The sequence below is a fragment of the Microcaecilia unicolor genome, unplaced genomic scaffold (assembly GCF_901765095.1).
Source record: "Microcaecilia unicolor unplaced genomic scaffold, aMicUni1.1, whole genome shotgun sequence".
In the NCBI taxonomy this organism is placed as follows: domain Eukaryota; kingdom Metazoa; phylum Chordata; class Amphibia; order Gymnophiona; family Siphonopidae; genus Microcaecilia; species Microcaecilia unicolor.
In genome coordinates, this window is record NW_021963653.1 from 25,820 (window position 1) to 49,796 (window position 23,977).

Below are 23,977 nucleotides of genomic sequence, written 5' to 3' on the forward strand. Positions count from 1 at the left end.
AGAGTTACACGGGGGACAGAAATTTCACCCTTCCCCGCTCTCCTCTACCCCTGCCTGTCCCCTGTACAAAAATAACCCGACTTGTGGTAAAATAACCCAATGTAATAGTAGCCCATGTTGATAACTTCCCCTCTCAATGTTTATGGAGTTTTCAAAGCTATCAACCATATCCATGAATTTTTTTTTTTTATTGCTATTACCATGACTAAGCTAGCTTAGGAAACGTAGAAACGGAAGGAAAGGATAGCTAGACAGGCCTGGCATTACACTTCCACAGAAACTGTGCAGGACCTGTGATCATCTCTGCGGAAGTCCTATGGACCTGGAGGGGATCCCCACCAACCCTCTTTCCCATGCAGCTCTCTAGTTCCAGTTCCTCTCTTCAGGTATCAGGTCCCCTAAGTGACCCTTCAGCCTTGCACCCTGCTTAAATTAACTTCAAGATCCCTAGACACCACCTGAGACTTTGACAAACTCTGTCAAGTCCTCCCAAAACAAACCTGAAAAAAAAAATACATAATTGGGCATCTTGCATTAAAATATTAAGGGGTTGTTATTCAAAGTGATTTAACCAGTCAGAAAAGGCTCCTGGCTGGTTAAACCGCTTGTCTGGGCCTAACTTAACCAATTCATGCCATTGAAAATGACTGGTTAGCGTGTAAAGCAAAATCAGCGTTTGTTGGGGCGTTCCAGGGGCAGAGTCAGCAATTAACCATCTGAAAGTCAGTCTTATCTTTTGTGCGGTGCTCCATAGCCAATTAAGTTCTGAATATCGCACTTAGCCGGCTACAGAAACCGGAAATTCAATGCCGGAGCCTGGACACGTCTCAGCAATGACTTTCTGGAAATAACGCTGGTAACGGGCAGCAAAACACTGAATGCCTTACCTAAACTTTTACTCTAAAAGGGGTGAACAGACTGTTAGGAAATCCCCACTTTCTCTGTGCCTAAAAGCGCGGGCTGACGGTTCTTTTTGAGTATGTGGTGGCTGTCAGGACTATTGCTTTGCCTTGACTACAGCTGCTGTTCACTGCCCTCCTCAATGCAGCTGCCCAAGGCTACAGCCTATTCTTGCTAAGGGTTGGGTTGGCCTTGCCTACCTTCCAAGCAGCCTGCAGGGAAGGGGTGGGGTGGGGGGGGGTGAGCTTTGAGCAAGAGAGAACAGTCCTCCCGTAATCTTGAGTACACAGAACAGTCAAGAGTTCCAATTTGAAACTCGGCAGAATCTTCACAAAAAGGCGCTGCTGATTTCCAAATTCTGTGCACTCAAGATTAGAAGGAGTAGCAGCCTAATGGTTAGCACAGCGGGCTTTGATCCTGGGTTCGATTCCCACTGCAGCTCTTTGTGACCTGCCTTTGGTTTCTGAGGGCTTTTCTCCGATTAATAGACTACAGCCGTTTTGAATGATACTAGCTAGGGTCAGCGATCAGTAGTATTTAATTATGGTAAACAAGCAATTCATGCTGATACGTTTAAATATTAGTATTAGGCTAAGTGGAAGGCAGTTAAATGATTCAGAGGAAATATCTAGAATAAAGGAAGGGCAGGGCCACCATAAACAGGGATGGAAGAAAAGAAGGAACTTGGCAAAGACTGGCCCTATGCTTGGTCCATTAAAGGCCTTATTGAGATAGACTTATCCAGAGCACCTTTATAACTGTACTTACAAGCAGCCCAGGCTATTTCTATTAAGTTTCTTGAGAGCGGAGGTTACAGGTAGGAACGTAAGGGGAGATGAGGGTAGAGAGGTAAGGAGGGGCTTCTCCGGATATCTGCTCTATAGGTGTCGGAGCTAAGAGCTGAGTAGCATTAGCACAAGTACATACTTTCCGAAATTCTAAAGCATGCAATATAATCTACAAATCAAACGTGTTATCAGGAAAACATAAGGAAACCCCTCCCCCTCTGACCCACACAAACCCTCCTTCCTGTAAACTAACCCACACTATCCTCTGTATTTGTTTTGTCATCTTCAGCAGCAGTTGGCCGAATTCGCCAGGCTCAAAGTTGGTCGCAGAGTGCTGAACGCAAAGACAGAGCAGGAACACAGGCGTCAGTTTGTGGTCGTCTCCTCCTGGTTCGATCAGCGTTAGGATTCTTTCCAAAAGCACATCCTCCACCGCTCGTCCGAACTCCAGGTGCAGCTTCTTCCGGGGGGCTTTTTTACTTTTACTGCACGAGGATGAAGAAGAGTCTCCGTGTCTCCTGGATGATGTTCTGTTTTTCAGTATGTTGCCGCACACCTTACAGGTAGAAATCACCCGTGGATCAACGCCTCGGCTCAAGGCCTTCAGCCTGACCAGTGCCGAGGCAGGCAGAGGCTGAGTGCTCACAGGGTCTCTAAAAAGGAGAAGGTAGAAGAGTCCTAAGGAGAGGAGGTCTCCATGATGAAGCAGCGTTGTTTTCCCAACCTCGGAAAAGTTGACTAAAATATAAGCCCCCGGACCGGGCTCCAGAACCAGTTTTTCATCGGAGCGGTGCCCAGATCGACTTGATGGCTTGATCTTTCTAATAGTGCAGTGAAGAGGTAAGATGTCTGGGGCTGAAAGGCTGATATTGGGTTTGCTAGATGGGGTCCTCTGGCCCACTGTGCACTGCTCCCAATTTAGCAGGTAAACCAGGTTGTCCTATAATATGGGGGGAAAAAACACAAAACAAAACTAAAACCAGAATTAATCTGAAAGCAATAGTGTGCTGGAGCCAGTGGTGTGCTGGAGCAGGCTCTCACAGGCTCGCAAGAGCCGGTTGTTAAGTTTTTAAGAATTTTGGGAGCCAGTTGTTAAAGTAGGGCCCTCCATGGCTACTTTAACAACTGGCTCCCAAAATGTGGGCTTGGGCCCCCTGCTGAATTCTCTTTTACTTTGCTGGTGGGGATGCTGAGCCCTGCAAGCCAAGTAAATAGACTGCTGCTGTTCCCCGCTCCTTGTTTCCAGCTCTGGGCAGCAGGCTGGGACTTCTCCAGCATGTGAGAGAAGTTCCAGCATGCTGCTCAGAGCAAGACGTTGGGAGTGGTGGCAGTCCATTTATTGGCTGCCAGCAAAGGTATGCCTAGCGTGACCGCACGAAGGGAGGGAGGAGAGAGAGGCAAGTGTTGCTCCCCACCCCGCCCACCCCTGGCCCTTCCAACTGCAGAGCTGGCTACTTCCGGAGAAAGAGCCTGTTGTTAAAAATTTACCAGCACACCCCTGGCTGGAGCTATGAAGGAATAGACGCCTACCCTGTCTTTCACTTCCATAAAACAGATGTGCAGTATTTTTCATTTACAATACACCCAACCCATAAAAGATATGCATTCTGTAGACCAGGGGTTCTCAACACAGTCCTCGGGACACATCTGCCCAGTCAGGTCTTCAAGATACCCACAATAAATATTCATGAGATAAATTTACATACAATAGAGGTAGGGCATACAAATCTCTCTTATGTGGGTATCCTGAAAACTTGAGTGGCAAGGTGTGTCCAGAGGACTGAATTGAGAACCCCTGCTATAGATTCGTATCTTTCTTCTATATGTTAGGTAAAGAAGCTTCAGTGGACAACTAGCGTAGTAATCAGAATGCAATCTTTGCAGTGGAATCTTTGCCTGGTTTTCTTGGCTAGTAAGTTATCTGAAAAGTGTGTTACTGCAGGCTTCCCATTGCCTAAGGGATAGACGTAAAGTGATATAGGGGCCCTAATTAGCAAAGGGTAGTAAGATTATGCTGTTGACACTCAATTGCAAAGCCTTGGTATTTTAAGGGGGTTTTAAGCTTGTAGCCATTCAGTTAAGGCTAGAACATAATTTGGTTAGCTTTACCTGTTCAGGTGGCATTAAGTCTATAACTATAACAGGTCTATAAAATAATGAATGGAGTGGAAAGAGTAGACCTGAAGCTTCTGTTTACTCTTTCCAAAAATACTAGGACTAAGGGGGTATTTGATAAAGCTACAAAGTAGTAAATTTAAAACGAATCGGAGAAAATTTTTCTTCACTCAACGTGTAATTAAACTCTAGAATTTGTTGCCAGAGAATGTGGTAAAGGCAGTAAAGGAAAAGTCCATAGACCATTATTAAAATGGACTTGGGGAAACTCCACTGCTTATTTCTGGGAGAAGCAGCGTAAATGTTTTGTACTTTTTTGGGATCTTGCCAGGTATTTGTGACCTGGATTGGCCACTGTTGGAAACAGGATGCTGGGCTTGATGGACCTTTGGTCTGTCCCAGTGTGGCAATACTTATGTACTTAAAGGGCAATTCGGTCCTGGGCATTAGTATTTAAGCATCCCTTCAGCGTGTAAATTTACAGAATTACTACAATGAAACAACAAGCAGACCATCAGGGGCATTTTCGAAAGAGAAGGGCACCCATCTTGCGACACAAATCGGGAGATGGGCGTCCTTCTCTCAGGGTCGCCTAAATCGGCATAATAGAAAGCCGATTTTGGGCGTCCTCAGGTGCTTTCCGTCGCGGGGATGACCAAAGTTCCTGGGGGGTGTGTGGGAAACGTAGCGAAGGCGGGACTGGGGCGTGCTTAAGAGATGGGCGTCCTCGGCCGATAATGGAAAAAAGAAGGGCGCGCCCTGACGAGCATTTGGTCGACTTTACTTGGTCAATTTTTTTTCACGACCAAGCCTCAAAAAGGTGTCCGAACTGACCAGATGACCACGGGAGGGAATCGGGGATGACCTCCCCTTACTCCCCCAGCGGTCACAAAGCCTCTCCCACCTTAAAAAAAATTTTAATTTTTTGCCAGACTCTATGCCAGCCTCAAATGTCATACCCAGCTCCATGACAGCAGTATGCAGGTCCCTGGAGCAGTTTTAGTGGGTGCAGTGCACTTCAGGCAGGCGGACCCAGGCCCACCACCTGTTACACTTGTGCTGGTAAATGTGAGCCCTTCAAAACCCACCCGAAACCCACTGTACCCACATCTAGGTGCACCCTTCACCCCTTAGGGCTATGGTAGTACTGTACAGTTGTGGGGAGTGGGGTTTGGGGGGCTCAGCACCGAAGGTAAGGGAGCTATGCAGCTGGGAGCAATTTGAGAAGTCCACTGCAGTGCCCCCTAGGGTGCCTGGTTGGTGTCCTGGCATGTGAGGGGGACCAGTGCACTACGAATGCTGGCTCCTCCCACGACCAAATGCCTTGGATTTGGTCATTTTTGAGATGGGCGTCCTCAGTTTCCATTATTGCTGAAAACCGGGAATGACCATCTCTAAGGTCGACCTAAATGTTGAGATTTGGGCGTCCCTGACCGTATTATCGAAACGAAAGATGGATGCCCATTTTGTTTCAATAATAGCGGTTTCCCTGCCCCTTCACCGGGACGTCCTTAGAGATGGGCGCCCTTAGAGATGGTCGTCCCCGTTCAATTATGCCCCTTCACGTGTTTATTTATGCACCAGTTTTGACCCCTGACAAAGCCTGTGGGCGAAACATGCCCACGTTGGGCAATTGTTTTAATAAATGATACAGCACTCCAGAACTTCACATTGAAAGTGGGGCGAGGGCTCCCAATTACATGCACAATTTACACTGTGTGCATCCCTTCCACATTTACGCAACTGAAGTTACACGAGGCACACAGATACTGGGTTACAGCGCCGCTGAGAGACAGAGCTGGGCCCGGGCAGGGCCACCGCAGCTGCCGCCCTATACTCAGGATGCAGCTGCTGCCACCACCGCCCCCCCCCCCCCCCCCTCCACCTTCCTGCGTCAGTGCGTCTGCTCCTCCCCGGTCTCTAAGGGGAGCCCCGCGCCGGGGTGTGTCTCTCTCCTGCTCCTGTGTGCTGGGACTGGGCTACTGCATTAATGCATGCACCCGGGTCCCAACAGGAGCAGGAAGGAGACAGACCCTGGCGCCGGGCCCCCTTGAAGAGTGGGCCCATGGAATTTTGCCCCCCTCCCACCCACCCCCAGGCAGCCCTCCTGGGTTACACTAGTATTCACCATCGGAATCTGAGTGCCCAGGTGAAATTACAGAACAGGTTCTCGGGGTGCCTAAATGAATTGCCCCTAGGGTGAAACTTCTGGTATCACCCTGCAGTAACAGGAAGTGCCAAAGAGTTCCAAATGATACTCTTGACTGCAGAAGACCGAGAAGGTGTGGCAGCTCCACCTGAAAAGCGAGAGGAGCCAAACAGCTCCCGGGTGGCTCAGCTGCTGAAGATCTAGTAGAACGGGACCACCTTTGGCACTCAAAAACCTGGATCAAATAGCAGCACATAAAAAACAGCATCCCAGTACAATGGGTTTTATTTCAAACCCTTATTAACTCGCATGCTAGGCTGGTGTTTGTAACCGAGATAACTTATGATGCCTGTTGCACTGTCGACTTCCATGGTGACTTCGACACTGCCAAGAAATTCAGATCCTTATTATCTCTGGCTGGAATGCCAGGCAGCTGATATGAATCCCATTGTGTCAAGTAGGCAGTGCCCTGCCCTCCAACAGCCCACAGTGCCTGCAAAAGATCTGCAAACCTACTTAAGCAATGAAATCAGAACATGCTCAGGTTTCCTGTGCACTTTCCACTGGACACACTTACAGGGCAATTTTATGAATGGTGTTTTATATTGCTGAACTAGACGTTTATAAAATTGCCCGCAGAGCCCCACCAAAACCAGGATTTTCAGTTTCAGCCCAAAACAGTACCCATTCCCTACACTCTCCTCCGACCAGAGTCCCCCTCCCGGACCCACCCATAGTCGACAGTCCTCATCCCTACCATGTCATTGGTGGATAGTAGGGACAGAAGTGATTCCTCAATCAACCAGAGGTCCCAGAAGCCATTTTGATTTAGGAGCCAGCATGGGTAGAAGCGAGTAGGATCGCTCTTGCCCCTAATAGCCACCAATGACACGGTAGGCCCAGGATGGAGGCTGCCGCAGACAGGTGGGTCAAGGAGGGGGAGGGAGTGGGTACTGTGCAGCACAGTTTTGGTTTCAGACGAAAATGCACCAGCAAAATAGAAGCAAGGCTGAACGCCAAAAGGACACAACGGCTGTGTTTCAGCGCCTAAGCACCTGCCTCAGGAGTCTGGCCAATCTGGTGTTTAAAGGTTAAATGGACTTCTGTACAGCTGACAAGACTGCATAGAACAAACGGGCGCCTTCCTTCGCAGCTAAAAAATCTCAGCAAAAGGAGGAACGTCTCTGGCAGTGCCGAACACCACATTCGACTTTCCTTCTTTTGCTGATCGTGTGGTTTACATGCGCAGATCCAGAACTTAATGCAGGACGCCTGCGTGCGTCCCATGGTAACCGCGCATTTTAGCACTTACCACAGCTTACTAAAAGGACCCCTGTGTCTCTCTGACTGGAAAGGTAGCGCAGTCAACATAGAAACCGGAAACAGAAGTGTTCCAACTATAATCAGTTGTCCAAAAGAGCATTTCACTATTTCCTAACCTGTGCAATTTGTAATTTTTCACACTGTGAGTTTCATCAGGAGGGGTGGGAGATAGGCGTGCTGGGTACATAAGTAGCTTTGAGAGAACGGAAAGCGGATAAGCATTAGTTCAATGCTTACATACTGCTGGTTGTATCCCTGCAGGAGAAGAAGATGAGGGCACTGGTAGAGGGAACATCGCAATGAATTGCTCCTCTCTCCCGATGGTCCATGCTTTTCATCCATTGACTCTTCACTCCACATTGCTTCTGGCAGCGTTGAGTAATGCCTCTTCAGTTTCTCATCCTGCGCCTCAGCATGGTTCAGGCTGGCCTCACTCAAGGTGCGACGAAATGATGGCGTTGTGGAGACGCTTTTGCATCCCGACATCAAGGTTGTTGCTCCCTTTGCACGGTTTCTCTGAAGCTTGCGAGCCTGGGCATTTATCCCTACAAGATTAAGGAGATTTCATTAGAGTATCTTTAATAACGTGGTTCGTGAATCTCACCCATGTGAACACTCCCTCCCTAGTACTAGTGCAATGGTTCCCAAACCTGGTCCTGGAGGCACCCCAGCCAGTCAGGTTTTTAGGGTATCCATAGTGAATATTCATGAGACAGACTGACACGCAGAGAGGAGACGGTGCATGCAAATCTCTCATGAATATTCATTACAGATATCATGAAAACCTGACTAGCTGGGGTGCCTCTTGCAGGGCTGCCGGGGGGGGGGGGCAGGGAGGGCAAAATTCTCCGGGCCCAGCCTCCAAGGGGGAGGTCCCGGGGCACCAGGTCCCGGGGTCTGTCTCTCTCCTGCTCCTATCGGGAACCTGTCCCTGTACACTGGGGACAGGTGAGAGGCAGGCTGTGGTGCTGGGCCCCCCCCCCCTTGGAGGCTGGGAAGGAGCAGATGCACTGACATAGGGGGTGGGGCCCCTCACATTAGTGCGTCAGCTCCTCCAGGCCTCAAAGGAGGGCCCGGTGGCGGGATCTCGTGAGAGCAGCAGTGGCTACATTCCAGGTTAGGGCCAGTGGCTGTATCCTAACTGTGGGTTTGGGGGGGGGGGGGCTACGTCCTGATAGGGGGAGTCCGGCGGCTGCATCCCGAGTGGGAGGGGGGCTGGCAGTGACTCTCGGCAGCCCTGGCCTCTTAAGATCAGGTTTGGGAATCACTGGACTAGTGTAATTTAGGTATCCACTCTAAGTAGGCAATTTATATCATACATATCAATTCTTCTGGTTTTTTTTTTTTAGGGGGGGGGGGGGGTCAGAGTTAATTTCAAGGAAAGAAGCCCTATATTCTGTAGTCAAGTGTCCTGCCTACTCACCTGAGATCAGCAGAAATCCATCAAAACTTGACCTCTGACCATAGGAGCCAACTTTTCAAAATTATTGGGGGTGCTAAGCCCAATGAAAATAACCCCTCCCTGGACACACACAAGGAATTTTCTCAATATTGGGGGTGCTCAAGCACCCATAGAGTCGGCTCCAATGCCTCTGACTGAAGGTATATCATCTAGACTGAAACATTAATCTGGGGTAAAATGTATAAGATGCGAATTCTTTAACTCTGAACCGGTGTGTGATGTTCATCAGGCATACATTTTGTACACTGTGATGACCAGGAGCTTGGATCGAGAAGAGTGCAGCGACGATATTGCATATTGCAGGCAGCTGTACTGTAATTAAATTTCCTCTGGAGGTTCAGTTCAGCAGGCTTGTCAAAGACTAATGAGGCCTGCAAAACTTGACTAAAAACCAATAAGTACGCCTTATTAACCTTTGGGGGGAGAGAAGCTTAATCCTTCGAAGACTATTGCTCTATTAGGAGTTGGCAGCGAAGGGCGACTAAAATGAGAGCGGGGATGGGACGACTTCCCTATGAAGAGAGACTAAGGAAGGTAGGGCTTTTCAGCTTGGAGAAGAGACGGCTGAGGGGAGACATGATAGAGGTATATAAATAATGAGTGGAATGGAACGGGTGGATGTGAAGCGTCTGTTCACGCTTTCCAAAAATACTAGGACTAGGGGGCATGCGATGAAACTACAGTGTAGTAAATTTAAAACAAATCGGAGAAAATTGTTTCTCCAACGCGTAATTAAACTCTGGAATTCGTTGCCGGAGAACGTGGTGAAGGCAGTTAGCTTGGCAGAGTTTAAAAAGGGGTTAGACGGTTTCCTAAAGGACAAGTCCATAAACCGCTACTAAATGGACTTGGGAAAAATCCACAATTCCGGGAATAACATGTATAGAATTTTTGTACATTTGGGAAGCTCTCCAGGTGCCCTTGGCCTGGATTGGCCGCTGTCGTGGACAGGATGCTGGGCTCGATGGACCCTTGGTCTTTTCCCAGTGTGGCATTACTTATGTACTTATATGAACTTATGTAACCCATATCCCCCCTGAGAGACTCAGTACAAATTCTTGGAGTTAAGATTAATAAGATTTCTTGCTTATCTAACCTGGTGAGGAAAATCATACTCAACAACTCTGATCTGTTCACCCAATAGTGGAGCTGAAGGCTCTGAGGTTTTTGATACATTCGCTTGTTTTGACTACTGTAATTCGTTACTTCCTGGTCTCAAAATCTCTCAAAAATACACCATCCTCAACTAATTCAGACCACCACCATCATAAAGCTCTTTCATAGAAAAAAGAATTTTGATAGGGTCACCCCCCCTGACTCTTCAAGATCCTGACAATTACACATTAGGTCTTCTCTGCAGGTGTTCTTTCTTTTCTTAGTAGTTCACTTATCCCCTATAACCCAACCCGCCCACTATGTTACATAAGTACATAAGTATTGCCATACTGGGACAGACCAAAGGTCCATCAAGCCCAGCATCCTATTTCCAACAGTGGCCAATCCAGGTCACAAATACCTGGCAGAAACCCAAATAGTGGCAACATTCCATGTAGAACCTCAAAGAGTAGCAAGATTCTAGAATTCTAAAGAATAACAAGATTCCATGCAGAATTTCAAAGTGTAACAACATTCCATTCAGAATCCCAAGTACATAAGTATTGCCATACTGGGACAGACCAAAGGCCCATCAAGCCCAGCATCCTATTTCCAACAGTGGCCAATCCAGGTCATAAATACCTGGCAAGATCCCCAAAAAGTACAAAACATTTTATGCTGCTTATCCCAGAAATAAGCAGTGGATTGTCCCCAAGTCCATTTTAATAATGGTCTATGGACTTTTACTTTAGGAAGCTGTCCAAACCTTTTTTTTTAATCCCGCTAAGCTAACCGCCTTTACCACATTCTCTGGCACATTAATCCATGAATCCACATTCTAAGCATATTCTCCTCTTGGTCCTCTTTCCACCCGTTACCATTGTGCTGGCCTCTTCCTGTCCTGCACATGCTCAGTTTTCAGGCATGCGCAAAAAAAAAAAAAACAAGCGCGCACATGAGGTGGGGAGGATTGGTACTGCGGCAACAGATGCCTTCTCAGTTGGTGTGGTCCTCAGGCTTTCACTCTTCGGCGTACATCTCTGCATCTGGGCTGAGTAGTAATTAGCCTTATTAAATTACCATGCACTCAAGGTTTTGCACAGAGTTAGCTGGTGCCCTGCGTTCTAAAGCCGCGCTAACCCCATGCAAAGTCTGAGCGCACTCTATTGCATCATCCCCTCAGCCTCAGAATGTAGGACATCCCTTGGCAAGATACGGAGCAAGCATTTCTATCTTCAAAAGGCTGCAATTTTCTCTCTCTCTCTCTGTCCCCCCAGCAGTTGGATGAATAGCACCGATAGCATGCCAGCATCATGGGGACAAAGGAAGCACACTCCCAGTGTCTCTACAGCTGCTCCCCACTCCCCCGATGCTTTCCGATTACACCACAGGGTTACAGCAGCTGAGAGGTCAGGAAGCACAAGTTCACTGTGGGCTAGATTTACTAACAGGCGCTACCGTGTTACCACAGGCTAATATGAATTAATGCACGTTATTTATTGCTGATCCCAATTTATGCAAAACATAGTAACATAGTAGATGACGACAGAGAAAGACCTGTACGGTCCATCCAGTCTGCCCAACAAGATAAATTCATATGTGCTACTTTATGTGTATACCTGACCTTGATTTGTATCTGTCATTTTCAGGGCACAGATCATAGAAGTCTGCCCAGAACTAGCCCCGCCTCCCACCACCGGTGCTGCCACTCAATCTCTGCTAAGCTTCCAAGGATCCATTCCTTCTGAACAGAATTCCTTTATGTTTATACCACACATTTTTTTTTTAATTCCGTTACCGTTTTCATCTCCACCAACTCCCGCGGGAGGGCATTCCAAGTATCCACCACTCTCTCCATGAAAAAAATACTTCCTGACATTTTTCTTGAGTCTGCCCCCATTTAATCTCATTTCATGTCCTCTAGTTCTACCGCCTTCCCATCTACGGAAAAGGTTCGTTTGCGGATAGGAACCTATTTGCTAACAGTGGCAATATTTTCTCTTCATTTAGCACATGTGAATGCAGTAATGCTTCCAAATGGCTGTCGAGACGTCAAGTGGTGACGCGACCTTGCAAAGTCTTCTGCGGAAGTCCAGCTTGAAGTCTTGGCATCCATTTTGAAGCGGTGCCGGCAGTGAGTGGGTCAGCGGCAGTGCCAGGCAGGAGACAGCGAAGAGGCCACTAGACTACCAGGGCACGATAAAGTACGTGAGGGGAGTGCACCCTGAGGCCCTCCCGCCAGCTTGCCCGCAAACCCGGACAGACGGGTGGGCCAGAAAAACCCACCCGGATGCCCTGCGGTGCCTCAAAAAAAGAGGACATGTACTACTACTACTACTATTAAACATTTCTATAGCGCTACTAGACTTACGCAGCGCTGTACAAATGAACATGAAAAAGACAGTCCCTGCTCAACAGAGCTTACAATCTAAATTGGACAGACGAACAGACAGCTAGGGGTGGGCTTTAAGCCTAGACTTGAAGACAGCCAGAGACTGAGCCTGACGTACTGGCTCAGGGAGTCTATTCCAGGCATAGGGAGCAGCGAGATAGAAGGAACGGAGCCGGGAGTTAGCAGTGGGGGAGAAGGGGGACGACAGGAGACATTTACCCAGCGAACGGAGCTCACGGGGAGGAGTGTAGGGAGAGATGAGAGCGGAAAGGTACTGAGGAGCTGCGGAGTGGATGCACTTGTAGGTCAAAAGGAGAAGTTTGAACCGTATGCGGAAGCGGATAGGGAGCCAGTGAAGCGACTTGAGGAGAGGGCTAACGTGAGTATAGCGACTCTGGCGGAATATAAGACGCGCAGCAGAGTTTTGGACAGATTGAAACCCGGACATATGGTAGCCCTACACTTTAGTAAGTCTAGTCCTATGTCCATGCCCTATCACTATTCTGTCCAGAGTACTATGGCCCAAGAAACAAAGAAGGGAGAACCTCCTGGAAGAAGGAGGAGGACAAAGAGAGAACACGAAACTGAGAGAGGCATCCAAGGGCAGTGATAGGTAAAGAGGACCTAGAGAGGGGAAAAGGAAGCGGAGAGGAACCTGTGACTGGCTACATTAGGAGGATATGGAGTAAACTTGGGGTGGTTGAGAAGAAAGCAGACAAGAATTTAAGGAGGGAGATGGAAATTAATTTTAAAAAGGATGAAAGGTGGCCATGTGCCTGAAGGTGATGGGTACTGAAGAAGCCTGGGAGTAGATAGAGAGAAGGTTGAGATGCACATAAGATCAAAACTTGAAAAACAGGGATGCAAATGTATCTACACTTTCTCCCTCTCTCTCTCTCCTGCCTCCTTCTCCTTCCAAGTTCCCCTCAACTTACCCAATTCCTTACTATGGCCAGAATATTCATGGCCAGCTGGCAGAGCACCCCTCCCCCCCTTCCTGACAAGCAGGGAAATATAGCACACCCAAAAGATTTTTTTTTTTTTGCTGCAGAAAGCTTGCCAGGAGAGGGGAGAGAGGAATCCACGGGGCCCAATGCCAAAGTCTCATAAAGCTAGGGCCCACAGGCATTAGCTTGAGGCAGTGAAGGGCCTTTCATCTCCATGTTCAACTGTGGGAAAGGACTGTTATCACAAGGACACGGCTACAAGCTCTGTCTTGGGGGAATCTGACCTGCTGCAACAGACAAGGCCTAGCATCTGCTGGAGGTTGAGAAATACTGGAGAGTTCTATAGGCTGAACCAACCTCTACAGGAATGACCCGGATTACATCCCAAATGCTAACCTAAAAAGAATACGTTTTTAATTTCACTTTAAATAAATTTGATTGATTTTTCTGCTTGGACATCAGCCAGAAGCTGATTTCAGAGCTCAGGAGCACGCCAGAAGAAAGCTCCCTCCCGGGTGGCATCCAACCAAGCCCTCCAAGAAGTAGGAACCACAAGCAAATGTGAACTAGTAGACAGCAAGGTCCTACCTGGAAATACAAAGTAATCATAGATAGAGGGCTGCTTTATCATGCATTGCCTTAAAGGCCAAAAGAAACAGCTTACCCTGCACTCCATCGGAGCTAAGGTATTTATTGGGATTTATTAACCGCCTTTATGAAGAGATTCACCCAAGGCGGCGTACAGCAGGTACAGCTTAACATGAAACTTACAATTTTGTTAACACAACAATAGTAAAATAACCGAGAATAAACATTAATACAATAAACCCAAAAACAGTAAAGTGAAACCTAATAATAAAACTACCAACAGCACAGAAATGCAAATACCAGAGATATAAAAAAATACATAAGTACCGCCATACTAGGAAAAGACAAAGGGTCCATCAAGCCCAGCATCCTGTCTCTGACAGGGGCTAATCCAGGCTTCAAGAACCCGGCAACCCCCCCCCCCCCAAAAAAAATGTTAGCGTAATACTAATGATACACCTAGGAAGCATTATAACCAGTGGTGTGCTGGAGCAGGCTCGCAAGAGCCGGTTGTTAAGTTTTTAAGAATTTTGGGAGCCGGTTGTTAAAGTAGGGTCCTCCATGGCTACTTTAACAACTGGCTCCCAAAATGTGGGCTTGGGCCCCCTGCTGAATTCTCTTTTACTTTGCTGGTGGGGAAGCTGAGCCCTGCCAGCCAAGACTACTGCTGCTCCCCGCTCCTTGTTTCCAGCTCTGGGCAGCAGGCTGGGACTTCTCCAGCATGCGAGAGAAGTTCCAGCATGCTGCTCAGAGCAAGACGTTGGGAGTGGTGGCAGTCCATTTATTGGCTGCCAGCAAAGGTATGCCTAGCGTGCCCGCACGAAGGGAGGGAGGAGAGAGAGGCAATTGTTGCCACCCCTGGCCCTTCCAACTGCAGAGCTGGCTACGTCTGGAGAAAGAGCCTGTTGTTAAAAATTTACCAACACACCCCTGATTATAACATTCAACTAACATAGATATGATGTTAAAGATTTTCTACAATTCGGCTTACCATATAGCTGAGGGACCAAGAGCAGATATATGATGGGAACAAGATGTGTGGTACAGAGTCAGTTGGGATAATTTGATGGTTAGCTAAACGCAAGGCAAGTTCGTTGTATAGTTAAGAAAGAGATAAGGAACTGATCTAAGTTACAGTGTGTGTAGCAAGCTAGTCCAGGTGCAGCATGAGTGTTTAGTCATTCACCCTATGTATTAAAGGCTTGAGAGAAGAACCAGTCATACAAATGTTTCCTCCCCTTCAGACCTGTAGTAATCATATACCAGCATTTTGCAAGGTCTGTAAGCATTTTAACGAACATTGTCAAAGGCCAGCATATACCTTGTTCCCATAATCCAGCCTTGAAATGAACAGCGCACGTAACAAAGTTTCAAAAACCTCCTCATGAGCTCAAGGTCTCACAGCCTACAGCAAACGTAGGCTATAAAAAACCTGTATGAACCAGGGGGGGCATGGGCCCCTGTAGATTTGGTCTTGGACCCCCCTGCCGCGACCCTCTCGACCCCCCTTCCCGCCGCCAACCCTCCCCCGCTGCCGATTCATACTCCAACTCCCGCCAGCCGAAGTCCTCTCCTCGGCTGCGCAGCGTTGCTTGCTGAATGATCTGATAAAGTTTCTGTGCGTGTGTCTGTTGTCCTGCACGTTATATGTGCAGGACATCAGACGCACGCACAGAAACAGATTCAAACTTGATCAGATCATTCGGATACGCTGCGCGGCCGAGAAGAGGACTTTGGCTGGCGGGGGTTGGGGTCCCCCGCCAGCAAAGGTACGCGGCAGGAGAGGGTTGGCGGTGACTGCGATCAGCAAAGCCGCGCGGCCGAGAAGAGGACTTCGGCTGGCGGGGGTTGGGGTCCCCCGTCAGCAAAGGTACGCGGTGGGAGAGGGTCGCGGCAGGAAGGGGAGGGTCGAGAGGGTTGAGGCGGCGGCGGAGGAGGGTGAAAGTTGGCGGCGGGGGGGGGGGGGGGGGGGGGGGGGAGAGTCGGCGGGGGGGGGGGGGGGGGGGCTAAAATGTGCCCCCTCACTTCGGGCTCTGGACCCCCCTCCTGTCAAAGTCTGACTACGCCCCTATGAACTACCCTGAGGTAATACTGTATTTTGCACCTTGAAGCCCTAAGACTACCCATAGTAGATGACAGCAGAAAAAGACCTGCCCAACAAGATAAACTCATATGTGCTACTTTTTGTACATACCTTACCTTGATTTGCATCTGCCATTTTCAACCCAGTTAAACCCAATAAGGCCAGGCTGTTCAATGCTTTTTAACTCTTTGCCTAACGCAGTTGTGCACTTCATGGAAACGAAAAAGGATTTAAGACAGCCGAACATTACAAAGTTGCAGCTGAGGGTTTCAGCTTTGCCAAAATATTTGCTCGATGATGTTGTAACACGGCATTAAGCGTCTCCCCCCACCATGTACAGCATGAAAGAGTTATTTATGCTTCGAACACATGCAAACTGAAGAGCTTTCTTCTGCAAAGAAAATAAACTCTCGTTTTTAAAAAAATTCCTTTTTTTTTCTGTGAAATTAATGATGGGTGTGGAGGAAGAAAGGACTTAAATACTTGTCCTCTGCCATCCCCAGAGAGTGTATCATTTCAAGTTTTATCCAGAGGGAAAAGGACATCTGTGTGTGTGTTTTTTTTTAATGTGGCAAAACTAATTAAAAAGGGAGCTCTTTACTGATAGACCCAATTCGTTCTGCAAAGCTCAGCTGGAGATTGTGAACAACACTGGAAAGATAAACCTTTTGTTTTCCAGAACAAATCAAAATCCCACTACAACCTTGGGTTGTTTTTGTAATTCTCTGGTGTACAACCGGTTTTAAATTCTTTCCCTTCTGTATTTGAAGCTCTGTTTCCCGTCTGGCTTTATTGTTTTAAGATAATGATGCCGAATGGATTTTTAGAATCCTCCATACCGAAAACAAATGGCTCTTTTCAATAGCGATCTTACAAGCGAAATATGACTTGTACTGTAAAATGTAATAGCACAGAGGATATTGACCACTGACAGCATCACTGACCAAGATACAGTGGCGATCCTAGGTTGGCTGCCACCCGGGGCGGATCGCCGCTGCGCACACACACACACACCCCTCCCCCCGGGTGCAGCGGCTTCCGTCCCCCCCCAGGGTGCAGCACGACACCCCCCCCCCCCCGGTGCAATGACACCCCCCTCCCCAGCGCATCAAGCTCTCCCCCCCCCCCCCCCGGGTGCATTCTTGGCTGCTGGAGGGTGCAGCCGCTCGCCTGTCGGCTCCACTGGCTCTCTGCTCCAGGGCAGAGGGAGCAGGGAACCAGCGGAGCCAACAGGCGCGCGGCTGCTCTCTGCACCCCTCCAACAGCGTGCACCCGGGGCGCACCGCCCCCACCGCCCCGCCCTTCCTACGCCACTGCCAAGATATTAGACCCTTTGTAAATTAAACGTCAAAAAAACCGAGTAATTCTGTAAAGGGGGTGCTAATTTTAGACATCAAGAACATACCTATCCCATAAAAAAAAACAAAAAACAAAGTAGGCATCTACTTTTCTTTACAGAATACTAGCAAAATATAGTAACATAATAAATGTTGGCAAATAAAGACCTCTACGGTCCATCCACTCAGCCTAACACAGTGGCCAGAGTTGAATCTGGTACTTGGCACAGGTTCCGCTTCGTCACGATTAAAAATACTGGTATACATGAAGGGGCATTTTCGATACAATGTCTAACTCAGACTTTGAACGTTTTGTGCTAAACGTTCCAAATCCGAATAGCAAATGTAACCATTTTCAAAAAAAAAGCAAAACGTCTATTTTTTTTCTCTCTGGAAAATACTAATTTGCAGTTTTGTGCTCTGTGCGGTTACGTTTTCAGGCCATTTTCGGGGGGGAAAAAAAAACCACAAGTGAAAAATGTAGAAAATCAAGCCACTGATGCATAGGAGGGGCCAATATGCTTTAGTAGACTGGTCCCCAGACATCCCAGGAGAGCAATGGGGTACCCTAGGAGGCACTGCTGTGGACTTCATATAAATGCTCCCACGTAAACATCTCACCGTTGCTCCCTTGTCTGCTGAGCCCTCCAAAACCCACTACCCCCAACCGTACACCACTACAATAGCCCTTATGGGTGAAGGATGCACCTATAAGTGGGTACAGTGGCGTAGCTACGTGGGGCCTGAGGGGGCCCGGGCCCCCGTAGATTCCAGCCTGGATCCCCCTCCCGGCGAACCCGCCCCAGCTGCTGCCTACCTTCACTTCACTTTTACTGGCGGAGGACCCCACTCCCCGCCAGCCGACGTCCTCTCCATCCTGCTCCTGCTGTTGCATGCATTGCTGACGTCCTGCACGTTGTACGTGCGACGTCAGACTCAGAGAGCAGAACTCTGTTCTCTGAGTCTGACGTCCTGCACTCTGTTCTCTGAGTGACGTCCTGCACGTACAACGTGCAGGACGTCAGCAATGCATGCAACAAGAGCAGGAGCAGGACGGAGAGGACGTCGGCTGGTGGGGAGTGGGGTCCCCCGCCAGCAAAAGTGAAGGTAGGCGGCGGCGGGGGTGGGTTCGCGGCGGGAGGGGGGTCGGAAAAGACGTGGGGGGGGGCAGCAATGGCGGCGGGGGGGGGGGCTAAAATTTGCCCCCTCCCCTCGGGCTTTGGACCCCCCTCCCCGGAAGTGTGGCTACGCCCCTGAGTGGGTATAGTGAGTTTCTGGTAAATTTCAGAGAGGTCACAGTTTCCATCATAAGTGTAACATGAAGGGGGAGGTACGAGCCAGGTTCCACCTGTCTACAGTGCACTGCACCCAAAACTACTCCACAGACCTGCATGCTGCTTTAATGTACCCGAGTCAAAACGTCAATCGGAGGCTGTCAGAGGCTGATGAGTACTATTCACATTTGGGGGGGGGGGGGGGGAGGAGGGGTCAGTGGGGGTAATCTCCGACTCCATCCAGTGGTCATCTGGTCATTTAGGTCACCTTTTTTGTATCTTATTCATTAGAAAAACAGGTCTAAAACTAAAACGTTGAAGTTTTCACCCTAGACGTTTTGGTTTTTTTTCCCCCATTATGGCTGTAAAACGTCCAAGTGTTAGGCACGCCCTAAGCCCACCCTAATCCCGCCTTCAAAAAAGCCCCGATACGCCCCCTTGTTTATTTGGATGCACTGCAAACGAAATGCTTAGATAAGACGTCTGCAAAATAGGTTTTGAAAATACTAAATTTGGACATTTTCAGAAGAAATCCATCCAAATGGTGCTTTATGACACTTTTTGAATTCGAAAATTAGCCCCTTAGTCTCTATCTCTCTCTGCCAATTTTGAGGCACAGACCGTAGAAGTCTACCCAGCAATGGTCCTATTTCCCCAACTACTAGAGTTGCCGTCGAAGCCCATTCCAGCTCGATCCTGATCTGTTTTAGCCATTTACGGGACCCAGACCACAGGAATCTGCCCGGCGTTGGTCTTACTTCCCCAACCTCTGGAGCTGCCATCAAAGCTCACTCCAGTTACGAGGTCTTTTTAGTTTTGCCTATATTTTAGTCACAAGTCTAGATTGTTAAATAACACATCCAAAGCATAGTATTCATAATTTATGTAATTGTGTGCCCTGCCCATACCAGGGAGTGGACTGACAATTCAGGCAACCGGGCAGTGCTCCAGGACCCAGAGGCTCTCCCCCCTCCCCCCCACACACACTACAGCCTCCCGTGCCTCAGTGGGCCCTCCCTGATTCCACCTTGAAGAGACATGGTGGTCTAGTGGCCTCTGTGGGGGCAGGAAAAAACCCCACTCTTTCCTGCCCCGCTGCTGCTATTCTGCCCGGTGCTGTCGTGTTTTAAAAATGGCTGCCTAGAAGCCCTGTGGCAGTCTCGTGAGACTGTCGAGACCTGTCATGACTACCACGAAAAGTCTCGGTACCCACTTTTGAAAACACACCGGGGGCGCCAACCAGAATAGGGGTAGTGGGCAAGAAAGAGTGGGATTCTTTGCGCCCCTGAAGAAGCCACTAGACCACCAGGGCCCTTCAAGGGCCCACTGAGGCTCAGGGGAGCTTAGTGTGCAGGAGGAGGGCAGCAGCTGCGGTGGTGGTGGGGGCAGTAGTGTGTGGGAGGGAGGTAGCTTCCTGGACCTATACGTCTAGCTCCATCTCTACCTGTTTTCAAATCTATGCTGAAAACCCACCTTTTCACTGCTGCTTTTTAGCTCATAGCCACTACTCAATTGCCCTCCCCTTGTCCCTTCTCACCCATTACTTCCCTCACCCGTAACTGTCTTGTCTGTCTGTATTATTTAGATTGTAAACTCTTTTGAGCAGGGACTGTCTCTTTGTATCAGGTGTTCAGTGCTGCGTGCGTCTGGTAGCGCTATACAAATGCTAATAATAATAAGGTAGCAGCACCATGGTGGTGGAAGCGGGGTGGTGGGGGGCAGCCAGCCGGCAGCAGCGAGGGTGGTGCCAAAGACCTTACTGCCCCTGGCCCATACTCCAGCCAAATTCTACCCATGTGAACAGCCACCTACAAAGTACACATTATTGAAGATCGGCGCATTCTTACAGAATGCTACTAATAATCATTTCTATAGCGCCACTAGACGTACACAGCACTGCGCACATTAAATGCAGGTACTTTGTCTGTCCCTAGTAGGCTCACAATCTAAGTTTTGTACCTGGGACAATGGAGGGCTAAGTGACTTGCGCAGGATCACAAGGAGGCACAGTGAGAATCAAACCCAGGTCACCAGGATCAAAGCTCACTGCACTAACCATTAGGCTCCTCCTCCACATATGCACACGAATGATTAAAATACCAGCGTTTACACATGTTCTATACGTCTATAATTGAGGCAGCTCCTTAGAGAATTACTCCCTAAATTAGCAACCCAACAACGTCTCAGCAAACAGTGCCAACCTCACCTTTATATTTTTATCACCCTGAGGGAATATAAATCTGGTCCTCAAACACATTCCCCCACCGGGTCACCTTAACAAGGTCAAAGAGGAAACTCCAGACAGCAGGGCGGGGACCCAACCAGAAAGTATTAAAATGTCTGGGGTTAGAGAAGCCAGGGACCTCCAGAGGGACCATCCTGGAAGCTCCCAAGCATTGCTGAGAAAGAGTTTTTGATGCCTTATTTACAGTATTCCTTTCAAGATCAGAGGAGACAACTGTGGAGAAGTTAATGTCTTATAGCCTGCTGGACAGAACAAGCTTCTATCTAATAAAGCTTTTTTTTTTTTGCATCTAACCTGTGATCTGCCTGCTTACTTAAAAGGCCCAAGGCTTGAATGCTCGGCTGGTCTACTTCAACCATATTAATCCAAAGTGTACTACATAAATAAATTAGTATTCTTAATTGGCTTTTATGCAACACACATTTGCAAGGACCACAACACCAGGGCTAGAAGGCATGCATTAGCACCATTTTAAGGCAGGTCAGGAGGAAATGCTAGGTACTTTGGGTTTCTGCCAGGTACTTGCGACCTGGATTGGCAGCTGTTGGAAACAGGATGCTGGGCTAGATGGACCATTGGCCTGACACAGTACGGCTATTCTCTTCCTACCTCTCCCTCCGCACCTTTAGTGTTCACTCTGGTGGATCCTCTTCTACTTCTATCCCTCTGCCTGTCGGCGTACCCCAGGGTTCTGTTCTTGGTCCCCTCCTCTTTTCTATCTACACTTCTTCCCTTGGTTCATTAATCTCATCCCATGGCTTTTCCTACCATCTCTATGCTGATGACTCCCAAATCTACCTTTCTACCCCTGATATCTCACCTTGCATCCAAACCAAAGTTTCAGCGTGCTTGTCTGACATTGCTGCCTGGATGTCTCAACGCCACCTGAAATTAAATATGACCAAAATCGAGCTTCTCATTTTCCCCCCCAAACCCACCTCCCCGCTCCCCCCATTTTCTATTTCTGTTGATGGCTCTCTCATTCTCCCTGTCTCCTCAGCTCGAAACCTTGGGGTCATCTTTGACTCTTCTCTCTCCTTCTCTGCTCATATCCAGCAGACCGCCAAAACCTGTCGTTTCTTTCTTTACAACATCCGTAAAATCCGCCCCTTTCTTTCCGAGCACTCTACCAAAACCCTCATCCACACCCTTGTCACCTCTCGTTTAGACTACTGCAATCTGCTTCTTGCTGGCCTCCCACTTAGTCACCTCTCCCCTCTCCAGTCGGTTCAAAACTCTGCTGCCCGTCTCATCTTCCGCCAGGGTCGCTTTACTCATACTACCCCTCTCCTCAAGACCCTTCACTGGCTCCCTATCCGTTTTCGCATCCTGTTCAAACTTCTTCTACTAACCTATAAATGTACTCACTCTGCTGCTCCCCAGTATCTCTCCACACTCGTCCTTCCCTACACCCCTTCCCGTGCACTCCGCTCCATGGATAAATCCTTCTTATCTGTTCCCTTCTCCACTACTGCCAACTCCAGACGTTGCGCCTTCTGTCTCGCTGCACCCTACGCCTGGAATAAACTTCCTGAGCCCCTACGTCTTGCCCCTTCCTTGGCCACCTTTAAATCTAGACTGAAAGCCCACCTCTTTAACATTGCTTTTGATTCGTAACCACTCGCCTCCACCTACCCTCCTCTCTTCCTTCCCGTTCACATTAATTGATTTGATTACTTTATTTATTTTTTGTCTATTAGATTGTAAGCTCTTTGAGCAGGGACTGTCTTTCTTCTATGTTTGTGCAGCGCTGCGTACGCCTTGTAGCACTATAGAAATGCTAAATAGTAGTAGTAGTAGTAGTAGTTACGGTCACAAATCAGTTTAATGAAAGCTCAATCCCCATCCCTCTTAGAAGTATCTACAGAACTATTTAATGAAGAGAAATTTCTGGCAAGAGTGTTTTAATTAAGTTTTGCCTTATTTATCCAGACTTAACATTTGTGATGCTTACGGAGTTTCCATCAGGATGTCTCTAATCTTTTTCTTAGCTGTTACATTACTGTGCTTCTGATTAGCTTGCATATCATTGATGCTGTCCCAAATTTTGTCTCCTTCCCAGACATATGCCTGGAATACAGCTTTCCTGACTCAAATGTTGCCTCCTTCCTTCCCTGGGATACAACCGAAAGGCATATTATAAATCTGAACTGTACCATAAGGTGCATTCAGAAAACAGCACTTTGGTAGCCTAGTACGTCAGAGCAGTGGACTGAGAATCAAGGAAGCCGAGGTTTCACGGAGAGAGTAGTGGATGCTTGGAATGCCCTCCCGTGGGAGGTGGTGGAAATGAAAACGGTAACGGAATTCAAACATGCGTGGAATAAGCATAAAGGAATCCTGTGCCGAAGGAATGGATCCTCAGGAGCTTAGTCGAGATCGGGAGGCGGGGCTGGTGGTTGGGAGGCGGGGATAGTGCTGGACAGACTTGTACGGTCTGTGCCAGAGCCAGTGGTTAGGAGGCGAGGCTGGTGGTTGGGAGGCGGGGATAGTGCTGGGCAGACTTATACGGTCTGTGCCAGAGCCGGTGGTTGGGAGGAGGGGCTGGTGGTTGGGAGGCGGGGATAGTGTTGGGCAGACTTGTACGGTCTGTGCCAGAGCCAGTGGTTGGGAGGCGGGGCTAGTGCTGGGCAGACTTATACGGTCTGTGCCCTGAAGAGCACAGGTACAAATCAAAGTAGGGTATACACAAAAAGTAGCAAATATGAGTTGTCTTGTTGGGCAGACTGGATGGACCGTGCAGGTCTTTTTTCTGCCGTCATCTACTATGTTACTATGTACTACTATAAATCATTTCTATAGCGCTACCAGTCGTACGCAGCGCTTCACAACTGAACATGAAGAAAAAGACAGTCCCTGCTCAAAAGAGCTTACAATCTAAATCACTGCTCATGCTCTCCATTACCTTCACTTTTCATTGCCTCGGGCAGGGAATCATCTTCTCCAAATGAAATGTAACTGGCCTTAAAGCACAAGGTTAAGGCAAGGTAATGAAATTCAAACCCAAGCAACCACCGCTCTTGCAAATTGCCTGGAAAAAAAAAAGAGTAAAGCAGCTTTACCGCAGTCTGCAGTAAAGAGCAGGTCAATAAACCGAGACCGATGTGGGGAAAGGTAATGAAAATAAACACACGATAATACTTGTTTAATCAAGAAACACCCATTATTTAAATGTTAAAGCACTTGAGTACTTTTTATTCACGAATGGATCATCATTCGTGAGAATTAAACTAAATTAGTTCACTAGGAAACACGGCAACTAGGTACAAATAAAAATCT

General features: G+C 48.2%; 1 protein-coding gene across 1 annotated transcript in view; it reads right to left on the reverse strand.

The window, feature by feature from the left end:
* LOC115459541 (ras-associating and dilute domain-containing protein-like) overlaps window positions 1-23,729 on the reverse strand; it is a gene marked incomplete at both ends in the record, with an annotated part of 49,178 nt that extends 25,449 nt beyond the window's left edge. Inside the window, 3 exons of the mRNA XM_030189358.1 lie at window positions 1,942-2,628; window positions 7,513-7,820; window positions 23,604-23,729. Coding sequence (XP_030045218.1) covers window positions 1,942-2,628; window positions 7,513-7,820; window positions 23,604-23,729 — 1,121 coding nt within the window. The remainder of the gene's footprint in view (window positions 1-1,941; window positions 2,629-7,512; window positions 7,821-23,603) is intronic.
* Between the last annotated feature and the right edge of the window lie 248 nt (window positions 23,730-23,977).